This window comes from Phyllostomus discolor, chromosome 12 (genome assembly GCF_004126475.2).
Source record: "Phyllostomus discolor isolate MPI-MPIP mPhyDis1 chromosome 12, mPhyDis1.pri.v3, whole genome shotgun sequence".
Taxonomy (NCBI): domain Eukaryota; kingdom Metazoa; phylum Chordata; class Mammalia; order Chiroptera; family Phyllostomidae; genus Phyllostomus; species Phyllostomus discolor.
Genome location: NC_040914.2, coordinates 27,856,454 through 27,880,486, shown reverse-complemented (window position 1 = coordinate 27,880,486; position 24,033 = coordinate 27,856,454). Strand labels below are relative to the sequence as shown.

General features: G+C 45.8%; 1 protein-coding gene across 1 annotated transcript in view; it reads right to left on the bottom strand.

Annotated features, from left to right (window-relative positions):
• Positions 1 to 24,033, bottom strand: part of NLRP5 (NLR family pyrin domain containing 5) — a 30,527-nt gene extending 6,494 nt beyond the window's left edge. The window contains exons 1-10 of the mRNA XM_036013534.1: positions 24,027 to 24,033; positions 22,026 to 22,376; positions 18,820 to 18,897; positions 17,316 to 17,372; positions 14,827 to 16,405; positions 14,371 to 14,394; positions 13,426 to 13,596; positions 10,785 to 10,952; positions 4,808 to 4,978; positions 2,772 to 2,942 (exon numbers count right to left, since the gene is read on the bottom strand). Coding sequence (XP_035869427.1) covers positions 2,772 to 2,942; positions 4,808 to 4,978; positions 10,785 to 10,952; positions 13,426 to 13,596; positions 14,371 to 14,394; positions 14,827 to 16,405; positions 17,316 to 17,372; positions 18,820 to 18,897; positions 22,026 to 22,376; positions 24,027 to 24,033 — 2,777 coding nt within the window. The remainder of the gene's footprint in view (positions 1 to 2,771; positions 2,943 to 4,807; positions 4,979 to 10,784; positions 10,953 to 13,425; positions 13,597 to 14,370; positions 14,395 to 14,826; positions 16,406 to 17,315; positions 17,373 to 18,819; positions 18,898 to 22,025; positions 22,377 to 24,026) is intronic.

The window sequence follows — 24,033 nt, the reverse complement described above, 5'->3', positions numbered from 1 at the left end:
ATCGACTGGTCGTCTCCCGTACCCACCCTGACGGGGGCTCGAACACAAGACCCAGATCTGTGCCCTGAACAGGAATCAAACCCACGTTTTGGTGAAGAAAACGACACTCCAACCAACTGTGCTACCCAGCAGGGCTCAGCCGCTTCTCTTAGCCTCTCCTGCTCCTCATTTGGGAGGAGATTGTGCTGGTATCTAAGAAGGTTGTCTAGCGTAGGTGACAAGATGACCCGGATGTTCTCGGCACAATGCCTAACGCGAGTGCTGTATGCTTCGACCCTCTCTTTCCCATTTTCTTTCCAACTCAAGGTATGAGTTGCCTGTTGCCGCGGTCACAAACCACATGCCTTAAGTCACACATGTCGTCCCGCAGCTCTGGAGGCCAGAGCCGCACTGTCAGTGGGACCCTGTTCCTTCCGGAGACTCCAGGGGAGAACCAGCTCCCTGCCTTTTCCAGTGTCTACAAGCTGCCCAGATTCCTCCGTGCCTGGTCCTGGGCCCGCAGCCTCACCACATGGACCCTCATTATCGAATCTCCTCTGAGTCTCTGGGCTCCTTCCTTCCCTTCTAAGAACCTTTGTGATGACACTGGGCCCAGGCAGATGACCCAGGGTCACCTCCCATCTCGACATCTTTCCACATCTGCAAAGTCACTTTTGCCACGGAAGGTCCTCTACTCACAGGTTCCAAGGATTAGGACATAGACAACTTTGGAGGAGGGGTCAGATTGTTCTATCATTCCATCTACTGTACTTGGGATGTCTCCATTGCCGAGTTACCAGGGGCCCTTAGAATGCTAAAGGTCATAGACATGTGCATTAAAGTTCTATTCTTTAGCAGAATTTCTGGTTGTAGGTCTACCATGAACTCATATATTTTTCACTCCTGTGGAATCAGGGGTCAACAAGATGGAATGACACAAAGCAAAGTGATTCCACGAAGCAAGCTGACAGTGCAGAAGAAGAACGACAAAAATCTCTCATTCTTACCATCAACCAGAGATTTGGGATAACCCTGGCTGGATGGCTCAGTTGGTTGGAGCATTGCCCCGTACACTGAAAGGTTGCGGGTTTGATCCCCAGTCCGGGTGTGTGGGGGAGGCAACTGACAGATGTCTCTCCCTCTTTTCCCCCTCCCCACCTTCCCAAATCAATAAACATAGCCTCAGGTAAAGAATGAAAAAGATATGGGATAGAGAGTCAATTTAGCTACACAAGGAGGCACTTGTTGAAATAGCCATAGGGGCACCTTACCATACAATAGTGTCCTCCTGGCCACACACACACTGCGTGGCCATCAGCTCTGTGTCACTGTTCAAAAACCTCATTGACTTACCATTCAACTCACCTCTACCAGAACTTAAGCCGTGCAAAAAAATAGGGACCCCATCCATCTTTCATCTCCCTATCACTAGCAGCTAAGAGCATGCACCCAAAGTAGGGGCTCCATAAATACAGCCAACCTGTATAGTCATGAGTTCTGTATTTGGGAGTTTGCCTTCTCACTCAGATTTACCGGTGACTCCCCCCGTCAATACTCATGGTGCTCACAGTCCTTGACAGACACACGCAGAAAAATGGGAGTTGCCTGTCACTCACGTTCCCAGCTAAGGTTGAACTCACGTCCAGTTCTCCTCCTGCAGTGAACAAATGTCCTTTCAGAGAACGCCACATTTTCTGCATCTCTGTGGTTTTGGGGGGTTTGTGGCTTCATTGTTTAAGATGTGGAGCTGAAGTGTGGTCTAGTGTGTTGAGCACAAGAAAGCTAGGGTGTTTCCAGAGCTTGGCTATTGTAAAGTTCTGGAAGCAGCCCAGGTGCCCATCAGGAGCTGAGTGGCTAAAAATTCACACAGTGGGAATGCTACACGGCTTGTAAAAAAAGAAGAAACTCTTACCTTTTGCGATAACATGGATGGGTCTGGAAATAATTACGCTAAGTGAAATAAGCCAGTCAGAGAAAGACAAACAACCCATGATCTCATTTATATGCGGAATCGAATGAACAAAATAGAAACAGAGGCGTGGACACATGGAGCAGACTGACAGCTGTAGAGGGAAGCAGGGGAGGGGAGACTGGGAGAAGGTAGGGCAAGGGATTAGCCAAAGAGAATATATGCTTGACGCGTAGACACAGACAGCAGTGTGGTGATGGCCAGAGGGAAGGGGGTCAGGTGCTGGGTGGTTACGTGCAACGGTGGGGGGTGGGGAATGGGGACATCTGTAATAGTGTCAACAATAAAAATAAAGTTAAACAAGAAAACTGGGATGTGTTTTAAGGAGGAAAAACACGTATAGCATAGGCTTTGTTCAGGCATGATTCATACCACTCTTGACCACAAGTTCAATGTTAATGAATCCGCAATACATATTCAATATAGGGTTTTAAACCAAAACCACCCCCAACAAGGTTAGCTATGGATCCATGGATGAAAATGTCATGACCTTGGCAATAGGAACTGAACCCCGTGTTTTCCCAGGGTATCAGGGTCCACTCTCAGTAATTCAATGTTCTCTCTGACTTTACAGAATGTGAATACCACACATCGTGACAATCGACTGTATTTGGACAAACAACTTTCCACCACAAGCAAATGTAAACACACAGAGATTTTTCCAAGGGCGTGTGAACTCTAGGAGGTGATTCGTAGGGACACGATGGGTCACGTGGCAGGCGCCTCCTCCTGAGCATTTGCTCCCTCCCCACTCTTTTGAGACAGTCACATGCCATTTACCACAAAGCCACCAAGTCCTCGCAGGGGAGTGCATTTGACTCACCTCAGCCTCTGTAGAGCACAGTTGACAAGCTTTAAGGGTCGACACAATGCAGTCACACCTTCTGCCACCAGTGTGTTGACGGACAGGTCCAGGTGTGTCAGTCTCTGGTTGCAGCACAGCACCGAGGCCAGGTCCCAGCAATTGGCGGTTGTGAGACTGCAGTTCCCTAGTCTGCAAGAAGACAGCCCAGAAAATAAATGAGGAGGTCCGTGCATCACATGCCTCGCTTGCATGCAAGAGGAGAGAAATGTCACTCCCATGGCTGGCACGCCCTCACAGATATATGGCGATGTCATATCGTGTCTGTGTTTACCTCAGGCACTCAACTGCAATGCTTCCGTCCAACAAGAGGGCTGAGCATGGTGGCGGGTTAGAACTGTGGGGCCTACAATGGGAAACCCACAGGCCTCGTGACTCTGCTCGCTCATCTGGTTGTTTCTGCTCCCACTTGCGCTACAGGGCAAGGCTTTTGCCAAGACAAGTGACCTTGCTCTTTAGGGGAACCTGCATTCAACATGTCGTGACCCTCAGACGTAAATGAGATCACCCGTCCATTTTTTGAAGCTTAGGAAGCAATCAGACTTTGAAAGTCAGGGTTTATCACTCCCTCTGTTGTGGCCTGTGGGCAAAGTGAAATAAATGAACCCGGGGATGCTGGTTGGGTTGGACTTCAAGAAGACACCCCAAAATATGCCACTTTTAGATTATTTTCAGCTAATGGCAACTGAGAAAAAGCAGAAACAATAAGAACTGTCTGCCTTCCCCACCACCTGCCTAAAAGTGTGGCAAAGATTTCTCTTGTGTGAGTGTCTCCCTCTCTTGTACCAGGGGAGAACAATGGCCCTCATCACCAGCAATAGAGAGGAGTCTTCATTTAATCCTTATCTACCTTTAATTCTCCCCATATATGTCCTAGTCATGTTCCCACAACTTATCAGCCCTAGAAGCCCCCATCCCCTTTTCTTTGTCTAATTACTTCTCCATAATTTATTGCTTTTTTGTTAAAATGGTATATAAGCTCCTGAGTCTACCCTCTCCTTGGGTTTCTTCCTTTCTGGGACATCCTCACATACTTACAAAATTAACATCGATAAAATTTGTATGCTTTTTCTCTTGCTAATTTGTGTATTATCAGCTTAATTTGTAGGCCCCAGACCTGGAACCTAAGAGGGAGGATAAAAAGTGTGTGTATGTGTGTGTGTGTGTTTTGTTTTCCTCCTTTAAAGACTAATGAAGAGAAGATATCTTGCTCCTACTATTACCTTCTACAAAGGGTACTCTATGTTATTATTTGCTTTTCAACCTTTGCTAAGGCTTTAGAACTGAACTTCTGCTGAAGAAGGCATGTTACACGCTTTGGAAGCGGTGTGGAGAGACCACCTTGCCCAGGTTGGAGGACAGACAGCTCCAGGGAATGGATCCGTTCTTGAGGGCTCCTGCTTTGGCTGTGCCCTGCACTCCCTGTGTGACCTTGGACAAGAGACCTCCCTCCTTCTGCTAGAGCCGACTTTCTTTGTCAGGGAATGGAAGGGAAGCAATTCCTACCTGCTAGGTTGTTTGTGAAGACAGTGTTAATGGGAGACAGAACCCTTAGCTCAGCCAGCAGGTCTAACCACAAGCCTTTGCCTCCCTGGGGTTTCAGCATTGGTGAAATTTTCAAGTATACCACACAGTATTGTAAACACCCAGAATTTACTCATCTTATGACTGAAAGTTTGTACCCTTTGATCAACATCTCTTCATGTGCCACCCACCGCTCCTGCCCCCTCCCTGCCCCCCAGCCCTAAGTAACCACCATCTTCGAGTCTATGACTCTGTGAAGACACAGGTGTTGCTTATTGGGTCTCTATCAAACCTCAACAACGGAGCATTCCCACGAGATCTGAACTCCCACTGCAATTCTTGGCTTATGCATCAGCCAGTTCCCCTCTCCAGCCCCGCCCCGCCCCGCCCCCCTCCCCTCCCCTCCCCTCCCCCAGTACATGGTCGGCCTCAGTTCAGACCAAACAACCCCCGTGAAAGGGAGCCCCACTCACATCAGCCTCTGCAAGGAACACTGGGAGACCTTCATGGCCTCGCAGAGAGACGCGACGCCCAGGCCTGCCACCTTATTTCCGGCGAGGCTCAGACATCTCAGACTGGTGGAGGTCAGCAGGATTTGGGAGAGCAGCTGGCAGCAGGGGTGGGTTAATCCGCAGTGATCTAACCTGCAGACACAGCTCCAGTGAATCACACCCTCGTCTGTCCCCAAGGCAACCCAGCTTCCCCCACTCCCTGCAAACCAGCGTCTCCTGTCACCCCCTCTGGCTGGCGCCTGGACCTTGGCTGTTGTGGCCTCCGAGTCTGAGCACCTACTGTTCCTCTATTTGTAGCATCCTTGCTCGTCCCCAGGCCGAAGTCTTTATGCAGTTTAGGCTCTTGTTCAGAACTCCTGAATCTTCTTTCTTCCAAGCAAGCCTGTCTCATTACCTTCAACCCTGTCCGCCCCACCTCACCCCTCTCCCTCTCCCCAGCATGATTTTATTCACAGCATTGGTCCCCTGCAAACACTCCATTTATGACATACAAAACCGTAAGTGTAATGTATAAACATGGGGGTTTGATATATTTAGCGATGGTAATATAATTGCCATTGTAGAAATAGTTACCACTCTATCAGATCACATAGTTACCATTTCTTTCTTGCGGTGGGAATAACCATGACCCAGTCCCTTAGGAGAACAGGCAGTGATTTTCTCTGCAAAGAAAGCCCAGGGAAACCCTTCCTCCAGGAAGCCCTCCTCCAGCTCTCTTGAGTTGCTTGCTTTCCATTAGGCAAACACCTTACTGCCTTTATTTTTATTTTTATTTTTATTTTTTTAGTTAGTAGAGTGGCTTAATCTTAACACAAAACTTTTATATCCTTTTTGCTTATAGAACATATAGGTCTTTAATGCCAGGTCTAAATGCCAATACATATTTGTATAGTATATTCAGCTTCAGGCAAAGATTTCTCCCCAAAATTTATGTAAATGAACACATACTTGAGTACCTAAATAAATAAATGAGCAAGTCTCTTAGCAAGTTTGGTGTCTATTATGCAATATCATTGTCTATAATCATTAGTACATGCATTGTATGCCCACGATCTGCCGCATTTCACCATATATAATATGCACTTTTTTTGCCCAAATTTTTGAGGGAAAAATAAGGATGTGTATTCTACAGGGGTAGTACCTGGAATACCTTTTATTTGTTCTTGTGTTTGGTAACTATTTGTTACATAAAATTTCTTGTACCATAATATGTTCAAAAATAAATGGTAAAATCCCTTTAAAATGCAACCCTCCAGAAGTATCTAAATATAAAGAAATAAAAAAATAAATTAAAAAATTAAAATGAAAGATTTTTTTCCCTAAAAGTTTGGGCCAAAAAAAGGGGTTGCACACTAGACACAGGTGTGCATTAAACACAGCAAAATATGGTACTTGTCTACAAGTTGCAAGTTTGTAGCCTTAAATAATATCTTCTGGTTGGTAACTGGCGTCTTACTCTGTTTTCACAGATTCACCTTTTAAAAGTAATTTTACAGTCCATGTGTAAGTGATATCCTACAGTATTTGTCTTTCTGTCTGCTTTGCCTACTCAGCAGGATACCCTTGCGGTCGACCCAGGTTGCTGCAAACAGTAGGATTCCTTCTGTTGGCGCAGCTGGGTGGTTTTTGTTTTTGTTTTTTTTAAAACTGTGCAAAGCTGTTCCTGCTTCCAGGTGGAGGCAGAGCTGGACTACATTTCCCAGGCTTCCTTGCAGCAGGAGCGATCACATGACTGCGTTCTAGCTCAGAGAATGGGTAGGGGAGGTTTTGGAGCGCCTCCTCCTTCTGTAAGCTGAATGTCTGTGCCCAGCAAGGTCTTGGAAGTGTTAATGGCAGAATCTTTGCTCGCTTGGACGTCCATCTGAAACCCCCTTGGGCTAATTCTGTAGAGTCAAGAAATACCCTTCTGTTATTTCTGAGCTGTTACGCATTGTGTGTGTATTTGTTCCAGGACCTAGGAATACACTTCTGCATAGACCACGATTTCAAGTGCGGACTCTTGAATTGTAGACCAACATTTTCGAGTCCTCCAAACACACGTGTTGATGGTGAATAACTGGGGGGTTCCTTGGTCTTGGTGTACCCATGGGAGTCTGTGAGCACCCTGAGAAAAGGAACCTGCTCCCATTCATTCTGCACATCGCGGGACCCAACGCATAACGTTAAGAACATCATCTGAGCTCCCTGTTTGCTGAATGCATGAGAACATTGAGTTTGCACCTCACAGTGAGTTTGCAATCAAAACGCTTTACTACATCTGCCGGTCTGTCTTTCTGAGCTGTCTCCCATTTGGAGGGTGAGCCAATCAACCATCCCCCCTCCCCTCCACTCAGTGCGTAGGTCTGGGACTACCGCAGAAAGCGAACCAGAACAACACCCCTGTCCTCGGAGTCACCACAATAGGGCTGGTTCCTCCCACCACAGAACTTTGCACGTTCTCTCGGTCCCCAGTAGCCTCTCTCCCTCTCATCTTTTCTAACAACGTGTCTCTTCCTTATTTTTTTTTTTTTTTTTTGAGCTGGAGCACCAGAGAGACTCAGCAGCTGCTTCCTCTTCATTCCCAGAGATGGCTGTAACACTCACCTGTGCTGGGCAAACACCTGTGCACTCGGGTTCTTTAAGGCCTATCATGCCCTGGCTGGCTGGCTGGCTGCCTTGGGTTACCTTCTTAAGAGGGATGCTTGCGAGCTACACAGCTTCCCTGCACTGTGTGTGTGTGTGTCAGAAAATAAAGCTGGAGACAGAGTTCGTCTTCTGTCTCAGGACACCCTGGGCACGGCAGTGCCTTCAGACCAGGTCACTCGAACTGACAACACCCTGGCCCCAGGATGTACAAAACTGTGGTCACAGTCCCAAACCTGGGATGACCAAAATGTCCCTGGAAGGGAGAACGGTGACACCGACCGTGGTACATGGTTGCCACCCTAGGGCACCCAGCAATAAAAAGAAACACGCAGTCCCAGCTGGGTAGCTCAGCTGGTTACAGTGTTGTTCCCATACGCCAAGGTTGCAGGTTCAATCCCCGTCAGGGCACAGACAAGAATCAACTAATGGACTTCCGGCAAGATGGAGGAATAGGTGGACGTACCGTACCTCCTCGTACAACTAAGATTAGAAAACCAATAATTTACAACAATAATTTACTATCAGAATAACACCCAGATCCGGCAGAGGATTTATCTGAATGGAAGTCGGGCAGCCAAGAAGTTGAAGTAGACGCGTTCATCTGGACTGGTAGGAGAAGACGAGCCGGCGGGCGCGGGGCTGGCTCGGGTCGGCAGGGTGCGGAGGTCGGGGGAAGGTTTGGCGAGAAATTGGCGCAAAAGCCATGGGGCATGTAAGAAGGCAGCGGTGATCCCTGAGTACGCAAGCTGCGGCTGGCAGACCCAGAGGGGCAGCGATTGTGGACCAGGGCAGAACTCGCAGCCCGGAAGCCCAGACAAGGGTCTGAGTCCAGGGGAACGGAACTACCGCCATTGTTTTCCCCTGCCCCGCTCCCGCTCCTGCCCCGCCCCCGCTCCTGCCCCGCCCCCACATATAACGTCACAATCTAGCGACCGGGGTGCCCAGCCCCGGTGAGCACCTAAGGCTCCGCCCCCCACCGTAACCAGAGCAACCAGACCGGAAAACAAAAAAAGGAGAGACAGGGGAAAAAAAAAAAAGAAACCATGTTTTCAATAGAGCAGATCAGTCCCCCAGGACTCATCCTTCTGAGCGACCAAGAATTAGCCAATCTATCAGATGCACAGTTCAAAACACTGGTGATCAGAAAGCTCACGGAACTGGTTGATTTTGGACGAAATTTAGATGAAAGAATGCAGATTACCATAAAACAGATGCAGGAAGACACGCGGAGGAGAGCCAATAGTGAAAGGAAGGAATATGAGTCTCAAAACAATACAGTGGACCAGAAGGAAGATAGAATCAACCAAGCAGGAAAGCATGATGAAATAAGAATTCAAAAAATTGAGGAAAAGATTAAGAGCATCGAAGACACCTTTAAACGTTCCAATATCCGAATTATAGGGGTACCAGAATCGGAAGGGGAAAAGCAACAGATTGAGCACGTATTTGAACAAATAATAAATGAGAACTTCCCCAATCTGGCAAAGGGAACAGTCTTTCAAGAAATCCAAGAAGCTCAGAGAACCCCAAAGAAGTTGGACCCAAGAAGAAACACACCAAGGCACATCATAATTACATTAGCCAAGGTAAAAACGAAGGAGAGAATTCTAGAAGCAGCAAGAGGTAAGGGGACAGTCACCTACAAAGGAGTTCCCATCAGACTGTCAGCTGATTTCTCCAAAGAGACCTTACAGGCAAGAAGGGGCTGGAAAGAAATATTCCAAGTCATGAAAGACAAGGACCTACATCCCAGATTGCTCTATCCAGCAAAGCTCTCATTTAGAATGGAAGGGCAGATAAAGTGCTTCTCAGATAAGGTCAAGTTAAAGGAGTTCATCGTCACCAAGCCCTTATTTTATAAAATGCTAAAGGGACTTATCTAAGAAAAGAAGATAAAGAAAAGGCATGTATAGTAAAAGGACAGCAAACTCACAAATATCAACAACCACACCTAAAGCAAAACCAAAAGAAACGAAGTAAACAATTAGAACAGGAACAGAACCACAGAAATGGAGGGCACATGGAGGGTTAGCAGCAGGGGGGTGGGAGGAGGAGAGAGAGGGAAAAGGTATAGAGAATAAGTAGCATAGAATGTAGGTTGAAAATAGATAGGGGGAGGGGAAGAATAGTACGGGAAATGTAGAAACTAAAGAACTCATAAGTATGACACATGGACATGTACTAAAGGGGGAAATGTGGGTGGGAGGGGGGTACAGGGTGGAGGGGAGAGAAGGGGGGAAATGGGACAACTGTAATAGCATAATCAATAAAATATATTAAAAAAAATAAGAAGGAAATAAATCCTAGCCAAATTTCAAAAAAAAAAAAAAAAAAGAATCAACTAATGAGTGCATAAATAAGTAGGACAACAAATCAGTCTCTCTCCTCTCTCTCTCCCCCTAAAAATCAATAAATAAAAACACGCTAAGGATACACAGAATGGGTCAGGTGGATCTCAAGGATATCTGCTGGTAAAAAACAAACAAAGGCAACCTCATGTCCTGGCTGGTGTAGCTCAGTGGACTGAGTGCTGACCTGTAAACCAAGTGGTTGCTGGTTTAATTCCCACTCAGGGCACATGCCTGGGTTGCAGACCAGGTCCCCAGTGGGAGCCATGTGAGAGGCAACCACACACTGATGTTTCTCTCTCTTTTTCCTTCCCCTCCCTCTGTCTAAAAATAAATAAATAAAATCTTAAAAGAAAAAGGCACCCTCAGGCTGTGACATGCTGTATGATTCCATATACATGTGTTATGGGCAGGGGTTGAGGGGGTGGGGTAGGGTGGGGTGTGTCTGCAACACGAGGGGGGTGGCCTTTGTGTATCATGGTCACACCGTGGTCTCACAAATGCACACACACTGGCATTTTATGTGATACAATGACGTAGAGGGGTATACATTCATCGTAACTCTGTCGAGGTCATGGTTTTGACATTGTACTACAGTCATATAAGATACAGCCATAGGGAGAAATGGGCTGAAGGGAACCCACGACCCCTCTGTGATTTTTAAAAATGTTTATGAAACATCAAAAGTTACTTTTTTCTTGTGGTAAAATAGACACAACATAAAAGGGACCATTTTAAGCATTTTTAAGTGCAGAGTTCAGTGGCATTAAGTACATACATGTTGCTGTACGACCATTCCCACCCTCTGTTGCCCGACTTTGCCATCCTTCCAACCCTCTGCAATATTTCTGAAACTCATCCTGAATAATCATTTCAAAATAAAAAGTAAGAGTAATATGACAGCAACAAGACAACCCCCCCTCCCGCACACAATCATAAAAGCAAAAACCTTAGTCAGGACTTACCTTAAAGACTCCAACACACAGTTAGGGTGTTTCAGCGCTTCGTATGCTATCCTTAAATCTTCCTCCTTCAGGTGAGTGCTTTCCAAGTTTACGTACTTAATAGTGGGGCTGATGATGAGAGTCTTCCAGAGGTGATGGAGACCAAGGGTAATCTGCGTACCTTTAAATCTATGAAAGAGAAATAAGAGAGTGTGAATTAGGTGCATCATAATGTTTTCTTTCCATGTCCCTCCCATCCCAACTCCCATCTTTTGTTAATTGCATTTATTTAATGTTTTAAAAAATATTTTATTTATTTTAGAGAGAGAGGAAAGGAAGGAGAAAAAGAGGGAGGGAAACATCAATTGGTTGCCTCTTGCCTGTCCCCAACTGGGGATCCAGCCTACAACCCAGGCATGTGCCCTGACTGGGAATCGAACTGGTGACTTTTTTGGTTCACAGGTTGGTGCTCAATCCACTGAGCCACACCAGCCAGGGTGCATTTATTTAATTTTAAGCAACAAATACTTAAGTGCCTGTGGTGCAGCGGGCACTGGGAGGAGAGTATTTTCAATGTGAATACTCTGTTCTCCTGAAGCTTAGGCTAACAGAGGAGACGGTCACCAGAGACACACGAAAGGATATGCTTAAGAATATAATATGGGCCCTGGCTGGTGTAGCTCAGTGGATTGAGCGTGGGCTGTGAGTCAAAGGGTCGCCGGTTTGATTCCCAGTCAGGGCACATGCCTGGGTTGTAAGCCAGGTCCCCAGTGGGGGCCATGTGAGAGGCAACCACACATTGATGTTTCTCTCTCTCCCTTCCCCTCTCTCTAGAAATAAATAAAATCTTTAAAAAAACCCAAACCTGTTAAAAAGAATGTAATATGATACATGAACAAACAAAGTCAGACTAACTCATAGAGAGAACATTTTGACAGTCACCAGAGGGGAAGGGGGTTGGAAGGCTGGGCAAAAAGGTGAAGGGATTGAGAAGCACAGATTGGCAGTTACAGAACAGTCATGGGGATGTCAAGCTCAGCACAGGAAATACAGTCAGGAATATTCTAATAACTATGTATGGTGCCAGGTGGGTACTGAAAGTATCGGGGGGTGGATCACTTCATAAATTATATAAATGTCCAATCACTGGTATGCTGTATACCTAAAAGTAATATAATATTGAATATCAACAAAAACTGAAAAATAAAAACTTAAAAAAAACCCCGTCTTGCCCCCAAAATAAACTATGGTATATCCATTAATAACAGAACTCCAGCTCTAGCTGGTGTAGCTCAGTGGATTGAGTGCCAGCCTGCAAAGGGTCACCGGTTTGATTCCCAGTCAGGGCACATGCCTAGGTTGTGGGTCAGGTCCCTGGTTGGGGGCGTGTGAGAGGCAACCACACATTGATGTTTCTCTCTTTCTCTTTTTCTCCCTCCCTTACCCTCTCTCAATAAATAAAATCTTAAACCCACCCCCACAAAAAAAATAGAACTTCACACAGCTCAAGTCGAAGAAGAAAGTCAAATGTCAGAATAGTACGTATAACATGACCCAAAGGGTTAAAAAAATTCATCCACCCATATGGGCATATAATTTCATGGAAAATAGGTGAGATGTGAGAGCTGTTTATTAGGGAAATCGGAAGTTGAAGAGGCGTGGGGGGGTGGGGTTTACTTATCACCTTTGTGATCCCTAAATCTCTGCCGTGACGTGAGTCACTGTTGTATTACAAGTGCTGTGACAACTGAGATTAGAACAAACCACAGGGTGTGACTGGAGTTTAAAACAGGGACAGCTACTGGAGAGGAAAAGCAGTCAGGTAACAGCGACAGGTGCAGGACTGAAGATGACAAGGGCCTCCTTTGCTATTCTGGGATCACCACACTCCTTGACACAGCCCCGTTGAAGGAAGGCAGAAAGACGCCCTGGCTGGTGTGGCTCAGTGGATTGGATGCTGGCCTGTGAACCAGGGGGTGGGCAGTTCAGTTCCCAGTCAGGGCACATGCCTGAGTTGCAGGCCAGGTCCCCAGTAGGGGGCGCATGAGAAGCGACTACACATCAATATTTCTTCTCCCTCTCTTTCTCCCTCACTTCCCCTCTCCCTAAAACTAAATAAATAAAATGTTAAAAGAAAAAAAAAGGCAGGAAGAGCAGTGAGGGTACGATGTTTGCAACTAGGAACCTAGTTGTGTTGCCCCATGGGCTTTCCTTGGTCTTGGAAGGAAAATTAAATCGAACCTTTGAAGTTCAATGAGCCCTTCATCTCCCACTTCAGGTGCCTGGTGAGTACCCTGGGGTCTACAACAGACCCAGAAACTATTAGACGTTCAAATATTTGTGACCTTATGGATTAGCCTAAAAAACACTAAGGAGTGATTTAAGGGCTTCTGTAAATCATTTGCTTGCCTGAATTGAACTTCCCTCCTTTCTCCCCTACTAACAAACTCCTATTTATCCTTCAAAACCCTGAGTAAATGACCCCCACCTCAGTAATCCCTACCCACAAGGTCTTTAGTCACTCCCCACTCTGTGCTCTTGGGAACTTGGTTCCTATACCTCCCATAGCACATGTCCTTTCCAAATACATTTTATAGGTTGGTCTTGGGAGTTGGGCAAGGAGACCTGTGACAAGACACACAGAGGGGCTGAGCGGCCTTACATCAGCTTCTGGACTCTACAGGTTGGCTGTCTCAGCTTGACGCACAGGGTCTTCATGGCCCACTCACTCAGGATGCTGCTGCTGAGGTCCAGCTGCTGCAGGCTTGGCTGGGCGCTGAGCACAGAGCAGAGGTTCTTCCACCACTCATTCACCAGGGGCTTGATCTGCACCCTGCAATGGAGAAGGAAAGAAACACTTGCCTGCACAGGATGGATTTGATCATGAACAGTGGCCACAACCGTGTCGGAGAAGAGAGACCAGGCTATCAGAACAAGACAGGGATGGCTTTAGAGGCTCAGAGGACAGTTCAGGGATGTCGCTTCATGCTCTGCATGTGCACACTCCTTCTGTTCCCTCTGTGTCCTGAGTGTTGGGTGCCCAGGGGTATGGAGAGGATGATTGGGAGACTCAGGCTGTGGCATCAGATTGTGTTTAAATTCTAGCTCCCCTTTGAACATAAAATGGCGCAGCCACTATGGAAAACAGTATGGAGATTTCTCAAGGAATTAAACATAGCCCTGGCTGGGTGACTCAGTGGATTGGAGCATCATCCCTTACACCAAAAGTCTGTGGGTTCGATTCTAGGTCAGGGCACATATCTAGGTTGTGGTTTGATTTCTGGTCGGGGTGCATATGGGAGGCAACTGACCAATGTTTTTCTCACATCAATGTTTCTCTCTCTCTCTAAAAAAAGTCAATAAACATATTCTCCAATGAGATTAATAATAATAATAATAACTTCCATATAATCCAATAATCCCACTTATATGCAAGATTTAACATCAGGCTCCTAAGAGATTATTTGTACTCTATGACTCACAACAGCCAAGGTACAGAAACAAGTTAAATATCTGTGGATGGATGAATGGATAGAGAGAAGGTTGTGCACACCCCATGGAATATTATTCAGCCTTAAAAAAGGAGGAGCTGCCTGCCATCTGTAACCACATGGGTAAAGGCAGAGGACATAATGCTGAGTGAGAAATGCCAGATACAGAAAGATGCACATGATCTCACCTACAGAATCTAAAGCAGTCGAAGTCACAGAGGTAGAGGGTGCCTGGTGGTTGCCAGTGGCAATGAGGCAGGGGCGTGGCGTGGCGTGGGGCATGGGCGGTGGGGGTAGGATGGGGCGAAGGGCACAGAGTTTCAGCTGCAGGAAAGGGATAGCTAAAGTAGAACTATCATTAACAGTTGGGTGTTGCACACTTGAGATTTGCTAGGAAGGGAGGTCTCGAGTGTTCTCACCCTGCAGATGCACAGGAACATGGGAGCCAGGTGAGTGATGGCCATGTTCATTAGCTTGATTGCAGCCATGATTACCTCAACACAGCAACACCTCCCTCGAGACAGAAAGACAATGCAGAGGGACACACTCACCCTTGCAGAGTGACCAGCTGTGCCTCAGTAGACTCGTCTTCTGAGAAGATCTCTCTGACGTCCATTCGAATTTTCTGCAGGTTCTGGCAATGCTGGAGACAGAAGGAAGACACGAGGAGGTCCATCGGCCGGCTCACCAGTAGCCTCACTTCTTGGAAGTCTTTCAATGCTGAACGGACAAACTCTTCATCTTGGGTCTCAAAGAGACAGTAGAAGGCGTCTAGGAAGTCCAGAGTCGAGGAGGTGTTGGCCTGTTGACCCAACAGAGAGACCCAGTGGAGAAGCACCCGCCTCACCACCAGGGCAAGGGGACACCTCAGCAAGTCCTTCAGCGTCCTCACCAGCTCTTGGTTCATGAGGCCAAACAAGAAACGCTTCATCTGGAGCAAGTGGATGTTGAAGCTGACCTGTTTGAGCTCCTTCGATATCTTCATGTTTTCCACATACAGAGGGTGGGGATACCACTCCATTTCCAGTCCTTCTAGCACGTAGTACAAGGCAGCACAGAACTCTTGCAGGCTTGGGTGCAGGAACGTGAAACACCTGTCCTCATGGGTGTCTTGGAGGAGGATGTTTCTGCGAAACAGAGAGGAGAGCTCCAGCTCTGTCAGTCCGTGGATGGCCAGGTCGTCGGGGTAAAACACAAACTTCATGGTCCAGATACCCTGCACGGCCATCCGGCACAAACCCTTCAGAATGACTCTTTCCTCCGGACTAAGACCACGCCCTGGGGCATCTCGAGGGGTGAGCTGGTGCACCAAAAAGGTAGTGTACAAGCCCGTGAGCACCTGGCAGGTAGGAAGCAGGCTCTTTCCTGATGCCACCTGCAGCTCGAGAGCCTGACAGAGGAGTGACCACATGGTGGACACCTTGCACATATCAATCAGCATGTGGTTGTCTACCACTGAGTGCAGGAGTTGCATTTTTTGGTCCTCATTCTTGATGTGCTTGAGGAACAACTGGATCCTTCTTTCCATCGAGATTCCTTCAACAAAGAGGTATTGGGGAGTGGTGACCATGGCTTTGAGCTTTTCCACACCTACATCTCTAACAGTGACTATTAGGGAGGACTCTGGGAACAGGACCTTTCTCAGCAGACTATATATCAGGATGGACCCTGTCTGCTTCTCTGTCCAGTCGGTACAAAGATGCACGTTGGCATCTTCGAAGGCAGTGTTCAGGTCATCAAAACCATCGATCACAAACAAGAGCTTTTCTGGCTGGGACAAGATCTTCGTCGTGGGGTCTGAGGAGCCTGGCCACTCCCTGAAAATTAACTCTGCAAAACTGCTTTTCTCCCTCAACAGTATGTCCCTGGCATTAAGGAAGAAGATGTAGGAGAACAAGCCCTGGTAGAGCTCCCCATGGGCCCAGTGCAGCAGGATTCTTCTGGCCAAAGTCGACTTCCCTACCCCTGGTCTTCCGTGCAGGACCACGGTGAGAGGCCGGAAGCCCTGCTGGTCTGGCGTGAAGACCCTAAATAATGTTTGCATTTGTGGACAATCAGAGGCAAAGGTTTCGGAACCGTGGTGGGCACCCAATGTCCCTGTGAACTTCTCCATCACATGACGTTTGTAGAGCCACTCATCACCTCCATGGTCTACATGGGGCCAGAGAAGGGAAAGGGAGAGCAGGAGGCAGAGTTTGAAGGTGGGCTGAATTTCAGACATTCTATGGGTATGAGACTTTTTGTTTCTCTTCAGCAAACATGCTATTGGTGATGAGCTCCATCCCTCATCCCTTCACTCAAAGATCACATCCTCAAAGGCTTGCGGACTTTCTACCAAGTAACTCTGTTTGTCCCTTTAACCTGATCTTTCTTTTCAGAACCTAATAGCTGAGACCTTATATTCTTTTTTTTCCTTAATATTCACCTGAGGATTTTCTTTTTTTAAATTGATTTTGGAGAGGAAAGGGGAGAGAGAGATCAGTCTTATACATGCCTTAGCTGGGTAGCTCTGTTGGTTGGAGCATCATCCCATAGACAGAAAGGCTGAGGGTTTGACACCCCATTGGGACACATATCTAGGTTAAGAGTTCCATCCAGGTCGGGGTGTATACAATCAATGTTTATCTCTCACATCTCTCTCTCTCTCTCTCTCTCTCTTCCCCCATCTCCCTTTCTCTCTCTCAAATCAATAAAAGTATCCTTGGCTAAGGATTAAAATCTATAATAAAATAAACAAGTCACTCAACTTGTCTCTCTATTTAGCACCTGCCCAACGGACTGGTCCTGGGTGCCCAAATTCTGTAAGATGAACTTGGGAATTTGAAATTTACCTTTACAAAAACAGGCTGCTGATAATGACAGTAGACATCCGGGGACCTGTGGTGGGGATCCCCAGAGCTCTGAGGGAAGGGACAGACACATCAGAGACAAACGAGGATGGATAGAAGGAGAGTGGACTCTCCCAGCATCTATGCTCTTCAGACAGCGCACCCATCAGCTTCATTCCAAGATGGCAAAATCAATCAATCAATCAATCAATCAATCAATCAAGGTTCTTTACCTTGGTCTTTTGTCTCTGTTGCGGTGGTACCATTTTGTTCCATATCTTGTGACATTTCTGCAAAAGAGAGGGAAGAAGAGCAAACTCACGCACACTTAGGTGAATTACCCAGGTCAGACCAGCAGAGTCCCTGAGACATGGTTTGCAATGCCGGATTCTGTCTTCTGACCTGTCTGGAGCCACGGGCTCAACTAGAGGGTTAGAGTGTATGTAAAATGAGCACTGGGTTCAAGATGAGAAGGTTTGGGCTCTAGTCTTATTTCTGTTTTTTGTCATTTGGAGACCTTTGGATAAGTCATTGAAATGAGAGGTCAAATCTAGTTGTTAAAAAGTAAGGCTTTGGAGCCCTGGTGGTGTGGCTCAGTGGGTTGGAGTATCATTCCATAAACCCAAAGGTTGCAAGTTCTATTCTGGGTCAGGGCTTGTATGAGAGGCCTATTAACATCTGTTGCCTCTCAAGAGATGGATGTTTATCTCTCTTCCTCCTTTCCTCTCTCTCTAAAAACCAATTAAACATTAAAAAACATTAAGGGTCTGGAGTCAGACACTTGGTCTAAATGTGAATTTTGTCACTATTGGTGAGGACTTACATAACTCAACAGGCTTACGTAAGGAAAAAAACAATAAAAGAAAAAAGAAAAAAAAAACCAGGCTTACATGCTTCTGTATGTTTATCACAGGAGCAAGGATAATAGTTCCCATGCTGTGAAGTTGCTCTGAAGATCACATGAGGTGATCTGGTAAAGAACAGCACAGCCTCCAACCTCTTGTAGCTAACACTTACTGAGAATAGCCACTATGTATACTTACTAGGGAATGGTTGCCTACAAGTGCAGCTACGTACATATTTGTCTTAGATGAGGTTGGAATGAATTGCCCTGTTTTAAAAATAGTCATAAGGATCGTGTTAGACTCACCAGTTACAGAAAAGTCATGTACTTGATCACAGATACAATGGAAAACCATTTCAGGATTGTTAAGCAGGGGAGTAAAAGTATCAGAAGGAAAATCAAAAAACAATTTTTTAATTATTGATTGATTTGAGAGAGAGAGAAAGAGAAACAATTAGTTGTTCCATTTATTCATGCACTCATTGGCTGCCTCTTGTATGTACTTGGACTGGGGATCGAACCAACAACCGTGGCTATTGCAATGAAGCTCTAACCAACTGAGCTACATGCTCAGGGCTCAGGTGGATATTTTTAAAAGATCACTTTGGTCCTTATTGAGGGGAAAATGGATTTCATGTAACCAGAGTGGAAACAGGTTAGTGAGTCAAGGGTGATGATTCTGACACACAGGCTATGGGAAAGAATGTGTAGAAACGAATCACACTTCAGAGCTAGGTCTCATGATTTTCTGATTAAATAGGCAGAGGGCAGAGTAAAGAAAGAATCAGGAATAAACTGACTAAAAAATGAATGGGCTTTTGGTGAGAGTAGCTCCATGGACAGCAGGGCCCATGACAAAGGTAGAAAATGTGTTACCCCTGCCCCACACTGACCTGGAAGTCCCTTCACGCTGGTTCCTTGATCAGTCTTTGGGGGTGGAGAATCTCCTAGTCTTTCAGCCAGTGAAGACTCTGCAACACAGAGCAGATGACAGACAGTTTCCACAATGTTGCAGCAATGACCTTGACCAGGGATGAGGGCACCCTCTGCCCTGATTACTGAGGGGAACCAAGATGAATCAGTATATCTTGTGACCAGCCTGGGATGGAGGCAGAGCCTTGGGGACCACCACCACCACCACCACCACCACAGAGAAGCAACAGACATCCATGTGAACAGTGCTCCAATTTTGAACTTGGAAACAAACTTCTTTTAATAATTATTTTTTTAAATTGATGAGAGAGAGATTTGTTCCACTTATTTATGCATTCATTGGTCAAGTCTTGTATGTGGCCTGACTGGGGATCAAACCCACAACCTTGGTGTATTGGGACAATGCTCTAACCAGCTGAGCTATCTGGCCAGGGCCTGAACTTCTGTCCTCATTTTGCTGTATGGTCTGAGGTAAGCCACATAATGGGGCAGTATATTGTAGTTACCAAATGTTTATCTTCAGGAATCATCCTAAACACTGTTCTTGAACTTCAGATTAGTTAGGGAACTCCTCACTAGATGCCTGAGAGTTATCCAAATAGTTACACCTTCAATTCACGAGGTCTCCCCTTCCTTGGTCTACTTGCTGCAAAATGTCTCTTTCAGCATTTCCTGAGGCAATGGAATCCCATCTACCCAGTTTCTCCTGCCAGAAGCTTAGATATCATCCTCAGTACCACATTCTCTCTCTGCATGTAGTCCTCCTCACATCTACTTCTTTAAAAAAAAAATCCTGACCTGAGCATATGTTTGTTGATTTTAGAGAGGAAGGGACAGAGGGAGGAGGAGAAAGGAGGAGAGGGGGAGAGGGGAAGATGAGAGAGAAACATTGATCAATTGCCTCCCACACCCAGATCAGGGATCAAACTGCAACCCAGGTATGTGCCCTGATCAGGGATTGAACCCACAACCTCTCAGTGCATGGGATGATGTTCCAACCACCTGAGCCACAATAACCAGGGCTCCATTTCTACTTCTTTCTTTTCAGCTGCCGCTGTCCTCCCTGTCCAAACCACACTTCTCTCTCTCCCATGGCCTCCCAACGGGCCTCCTTACACATATTCATGACTCTTTCTGGACTATGCAACCCTTCAGTAGCAATGATGAAATGGCTATTGGATTATTTTCTACCCCCACCCCTTTATAGCTATTTAATTGCTTATTCTTTGCTATTAAAATTATTTTCAAGATGCTCTGTTGTCTGATAGCCAGTCCATCTCTCTGCTGTCATTTCCTGCCGTGTTCCCTCGGAGTCTGCATGGTTTGCTCTGGCTCTTTGTCGAACCCTTCATAAAGCTGTTAGCTCAGAGTGTTCACCACCAACACGCCCAGGAAGCTTGACTAACTTCTTTTCTTCATTTTTCTCTCAGCCTAAACCTTTCTTCTTCTAGGAAGTGATTCTAATCTTCACTTTCCTCTAGTCTGAAATAGGAAACTTTCATATTTTTCTACACCTTCCATTTTAAAAATCACCTCTTGCCTTAGCTGGGTGGTTCAGTTGGTTGGAGCATTGTCCCATGCATGGAAATGTTTTGGGGTCAATCCCCGGCCAGAGCACAGAAAGGAGGCAACCAAAGTTTCTCTCTTGCATCGATGTCCGTCTGTCTGTCTGTCTGTCTCTCTCTCTCTCAAAATCAATAAATGTCTCCTTGGGTGAGGATTTAAAAAGATTATCCCTTTATGCTTCTCCTCACTGCTGCACTGAAAGCTGAAACTCTCTGGTGCAGAACACAAGAAAATTTAAATATATGCTAAATGAATATTTAATGAGGAGCCTCATCTTTGTCAGGCATTAACACATGAACTTGGGTCAAACTGTGGAACTTGGGGGTACAACTTGTGTTTTATCTTCTGCCATGGGGAGCCTATTTCGTCAAGTAGGTCTGAGGTTCAATGGCAGGGCACAGACAGCATAGAGCCAAAGCTGGGGGACTAACTCAGTAAACATCAACCATCATTTTAATGTTTATAACCCTCATTGCCTGTGAATGATACCAATGAGCTTTTCACACAGGGCTTGTTTTTTGAAGCTTGGGAGACAGGGCATCTCTTAATGTCCTTTGTAGCTACAGATGCTGAGTCATGTTGAGGCATGTGGTACCTGGGCTCTCCAGGGCCAGTCTGCCTGCCCACATCTGGGACTCTTTGCTAAGTTTTTTGGTCCACAGTTGAAGAAGAGAATTCTTCCTGGTAAAAAGGACAGCTATTTTTTTTTCTTCCTACTACCTTTCTCCTAAATACCTCCAGATAATCCACCCATTGATCTAAGTATATCGCTCTAATACAGCACCAATGGTCTGAGTAAGGTCAACCCCTAGAAGCATTCCTCAAACCTTAATCCCTCTACTCGGGGTGAGAAATAAGGGGGGCACTCATGGTACAACCACCACAGTGTTGTCAGTAAACAGAGGAAGCTTTATTACCCACTTTCTCTGTTTATCTTCTTTTTATTTTTAAAGATTTACTTATTTCTAGACAGAGGGGAAGGGAGGGAGAAATAGAGGGAGAGAAACATCAATGTGTGGTTGCCTCTCTCATGGCCTCTACTGGGGACCTGGCCCACAACCCAGGCACGTGCCCTGACTGGGAACTGAACTCATGACCCCTCGAGTTGCAGGCCAGCACTCAGTCCACTGAGCCACACCAGCCAAGGCTCTCTACATTATCTTGTCAAGCCAAACCTTTGTCACAGCACATAGGAGCATCACAGCTTCTGTTCCAAGACATGGAACCCAAGGGTCAGAGTAGGAGGAGACATGCCCCAAGTTACAAGTATAACAAGGGGTAGCTCCAGAATGCAAGTTTAGTAGGTACAACTATAAATCCTGTCTACTAACGTCAACCAAATTCTGTCCAGGTAGAGTGAGGGTCCTTCTAGCTATTTCTTCTCCTTCTTTGTTTCACAGGCTAGAGACAACATGAATTTCCAGCCAGAGAGTAACCAGTGAGTCACTTCTCAGAGTTGGGGCTCACACTCTGATGGGACCCAATGAGAGAACAGTGGTGCCCTCTCCATTCCCATGGGACCTTGAGACCGCCCCCCCCCCCCCCCCCCCCCCCCACCGCCCAGCTCCCACCTCTAGACTGGCGCCATGCCTTCACTCACTTTCCATTTCATCCCTCGCCTTCTCAGAGAGCACTGGCAGGTTCATCTTGTGAAAGATGTCCATGCATATCTTCCAGACAAGAAGTGCTTTGCAATGCTCTTGCAAGATGGAGGCTAAATGTTCTGTGTTGGAGTCATCCACTTCGCCCCATGGAAAAGAGCACGTGACCAGTTCTGCAGCATTTTCCTTTAGCAAGATCTTAAATGTCTGAAACTCTTCTTTGCCCAGCTGCCCGAGACACCACTGCAGTCCATAGTTGGATGCGCTGGCTTCTGCCATCTCAACACAGGGCTGAGGGCTGCGGTGTTGATGGAAAGGAAGATGCTTTGGCTGCAGGGAGCAAACGGGACCTGGTTGGGGGGGCAGTGACAAAGTTTAAAGGACAGCCTCGAATCAAGTGATCACGTTGAAACAACCAGCATCTATCAGCTCACTAGATGGACCACGTTCTCTACGCCTTTGTTAAACACACCGAGAGAACCCTAGTTCACACAGGTAATCATGCTTCCTAGACAAAAAAGGACTTGACCTGGTATCTATCTTGTTACTAGATTATAAGCTCTGGGATGTCTTCCTGCCTATTTCCCTGGTTCCCAGAAAAGCACCAGTCATAGAGTGAAACTCAAAACCCTCATCAGTGAATGCTTTTGGTTAATCTGTGAATACTCAGGGGAACAAGCAGATAATTTTCCCTCACTTACTGAAAATCAGTTGCACAGTTTTTATATTTATTTTTAGGAGTTTTGTTGTAAAATTTTTATTGAAGCAATGTACTTTGGAGGCAAAAGAATACACTTGTGAAAATATCTGGGCTAACATATTTTCACATACGTACCTACAAAGAGAATATTTTCCTAATTATATCAGCAGAAAGAAGCCAACTGAAGGTATTGAGGATTTCAAATTGATTCACCATAAAAATCAACTTTGAAGAAGTTCATCAGATACTTTGTGAAAATTTAATAAGAAAAATTGAAAAAAGATTTTTTTAAAGAAAAAATGCTAGTTACAGAGCATGAGACAGATAAGTGACACGATTTTTAGATCAATTCTGTTGTGCTCGTTAAGGTAACATGAAGGTACATAAACACAGTCGAGAGTTTGGTATAAAACCACATGATCTCACTTATATGTGGAATCTAAAGAACAAGATAAACTGAGGAACAAAATAGGAACAAAATCAATCAATTAAAAAAAAAAAAAGGATGGGTTTGGTCCTCAGGCAGTGGTTTGCTGAGAGAATCAGATGAAGATGTCAGCTATCAGCATTACTACTCAGTTTTGTATTCTCTTCAGCATTATTTAATCTATTCTTTGGAAAAGCAGTTACATGAAGAATCAAGGGATATAACCGTGTTAAAGGACAACAGCCAAGGTCTGGAAACAGCCCAAGTAGATGAGTGGATAAAAAAGCTGTGGTACATTCACACAGTGGAATACTACTCAGCCTTAAAAAAATAAAGAAGCCTTACCTTTTGCGACAGCATGGATGGACCTGCAGAGTATTATGCTAAGTGAAATAAACCAGTCAGAGAAATACGAGTGCCATAGGTGGATTCTAATGAACAAAATGAACTAACATGCAAAATAGAGACAGACTCATAGATAGAGAGCAGGCTGATAGCTGTGGGGGAGAGGTAGGGGAGTGGAAGGGTTGAACAAAAAAGAGAAAACAAAGAGAAAAAAGTCATAGACATGGACAAGAGTGTGGTTATTGCTGGGGGCAGAGAGGTGAGGTGTGATGGAGGACAGTAAAGGAGGAGTAAATGATGACAGAAGAAGACCTGACTTGGGGTGGTCAACACACAACACAGTGTCCAGATGACGTGTTGTAGAATTGTGCACCTGAAATCTGTACCACTTGGTTAACCAGTGTCACCCCAATAAATTCAATAAAAAGGAGAAAAAGTATGAAAGGAAAATCTGATATTAATATTCACAAGTGGATTTGCAGACCTAAAAAAGCCAAGGAAATCCCTCGAAAAACTATTAGAACTCACAAGTCAT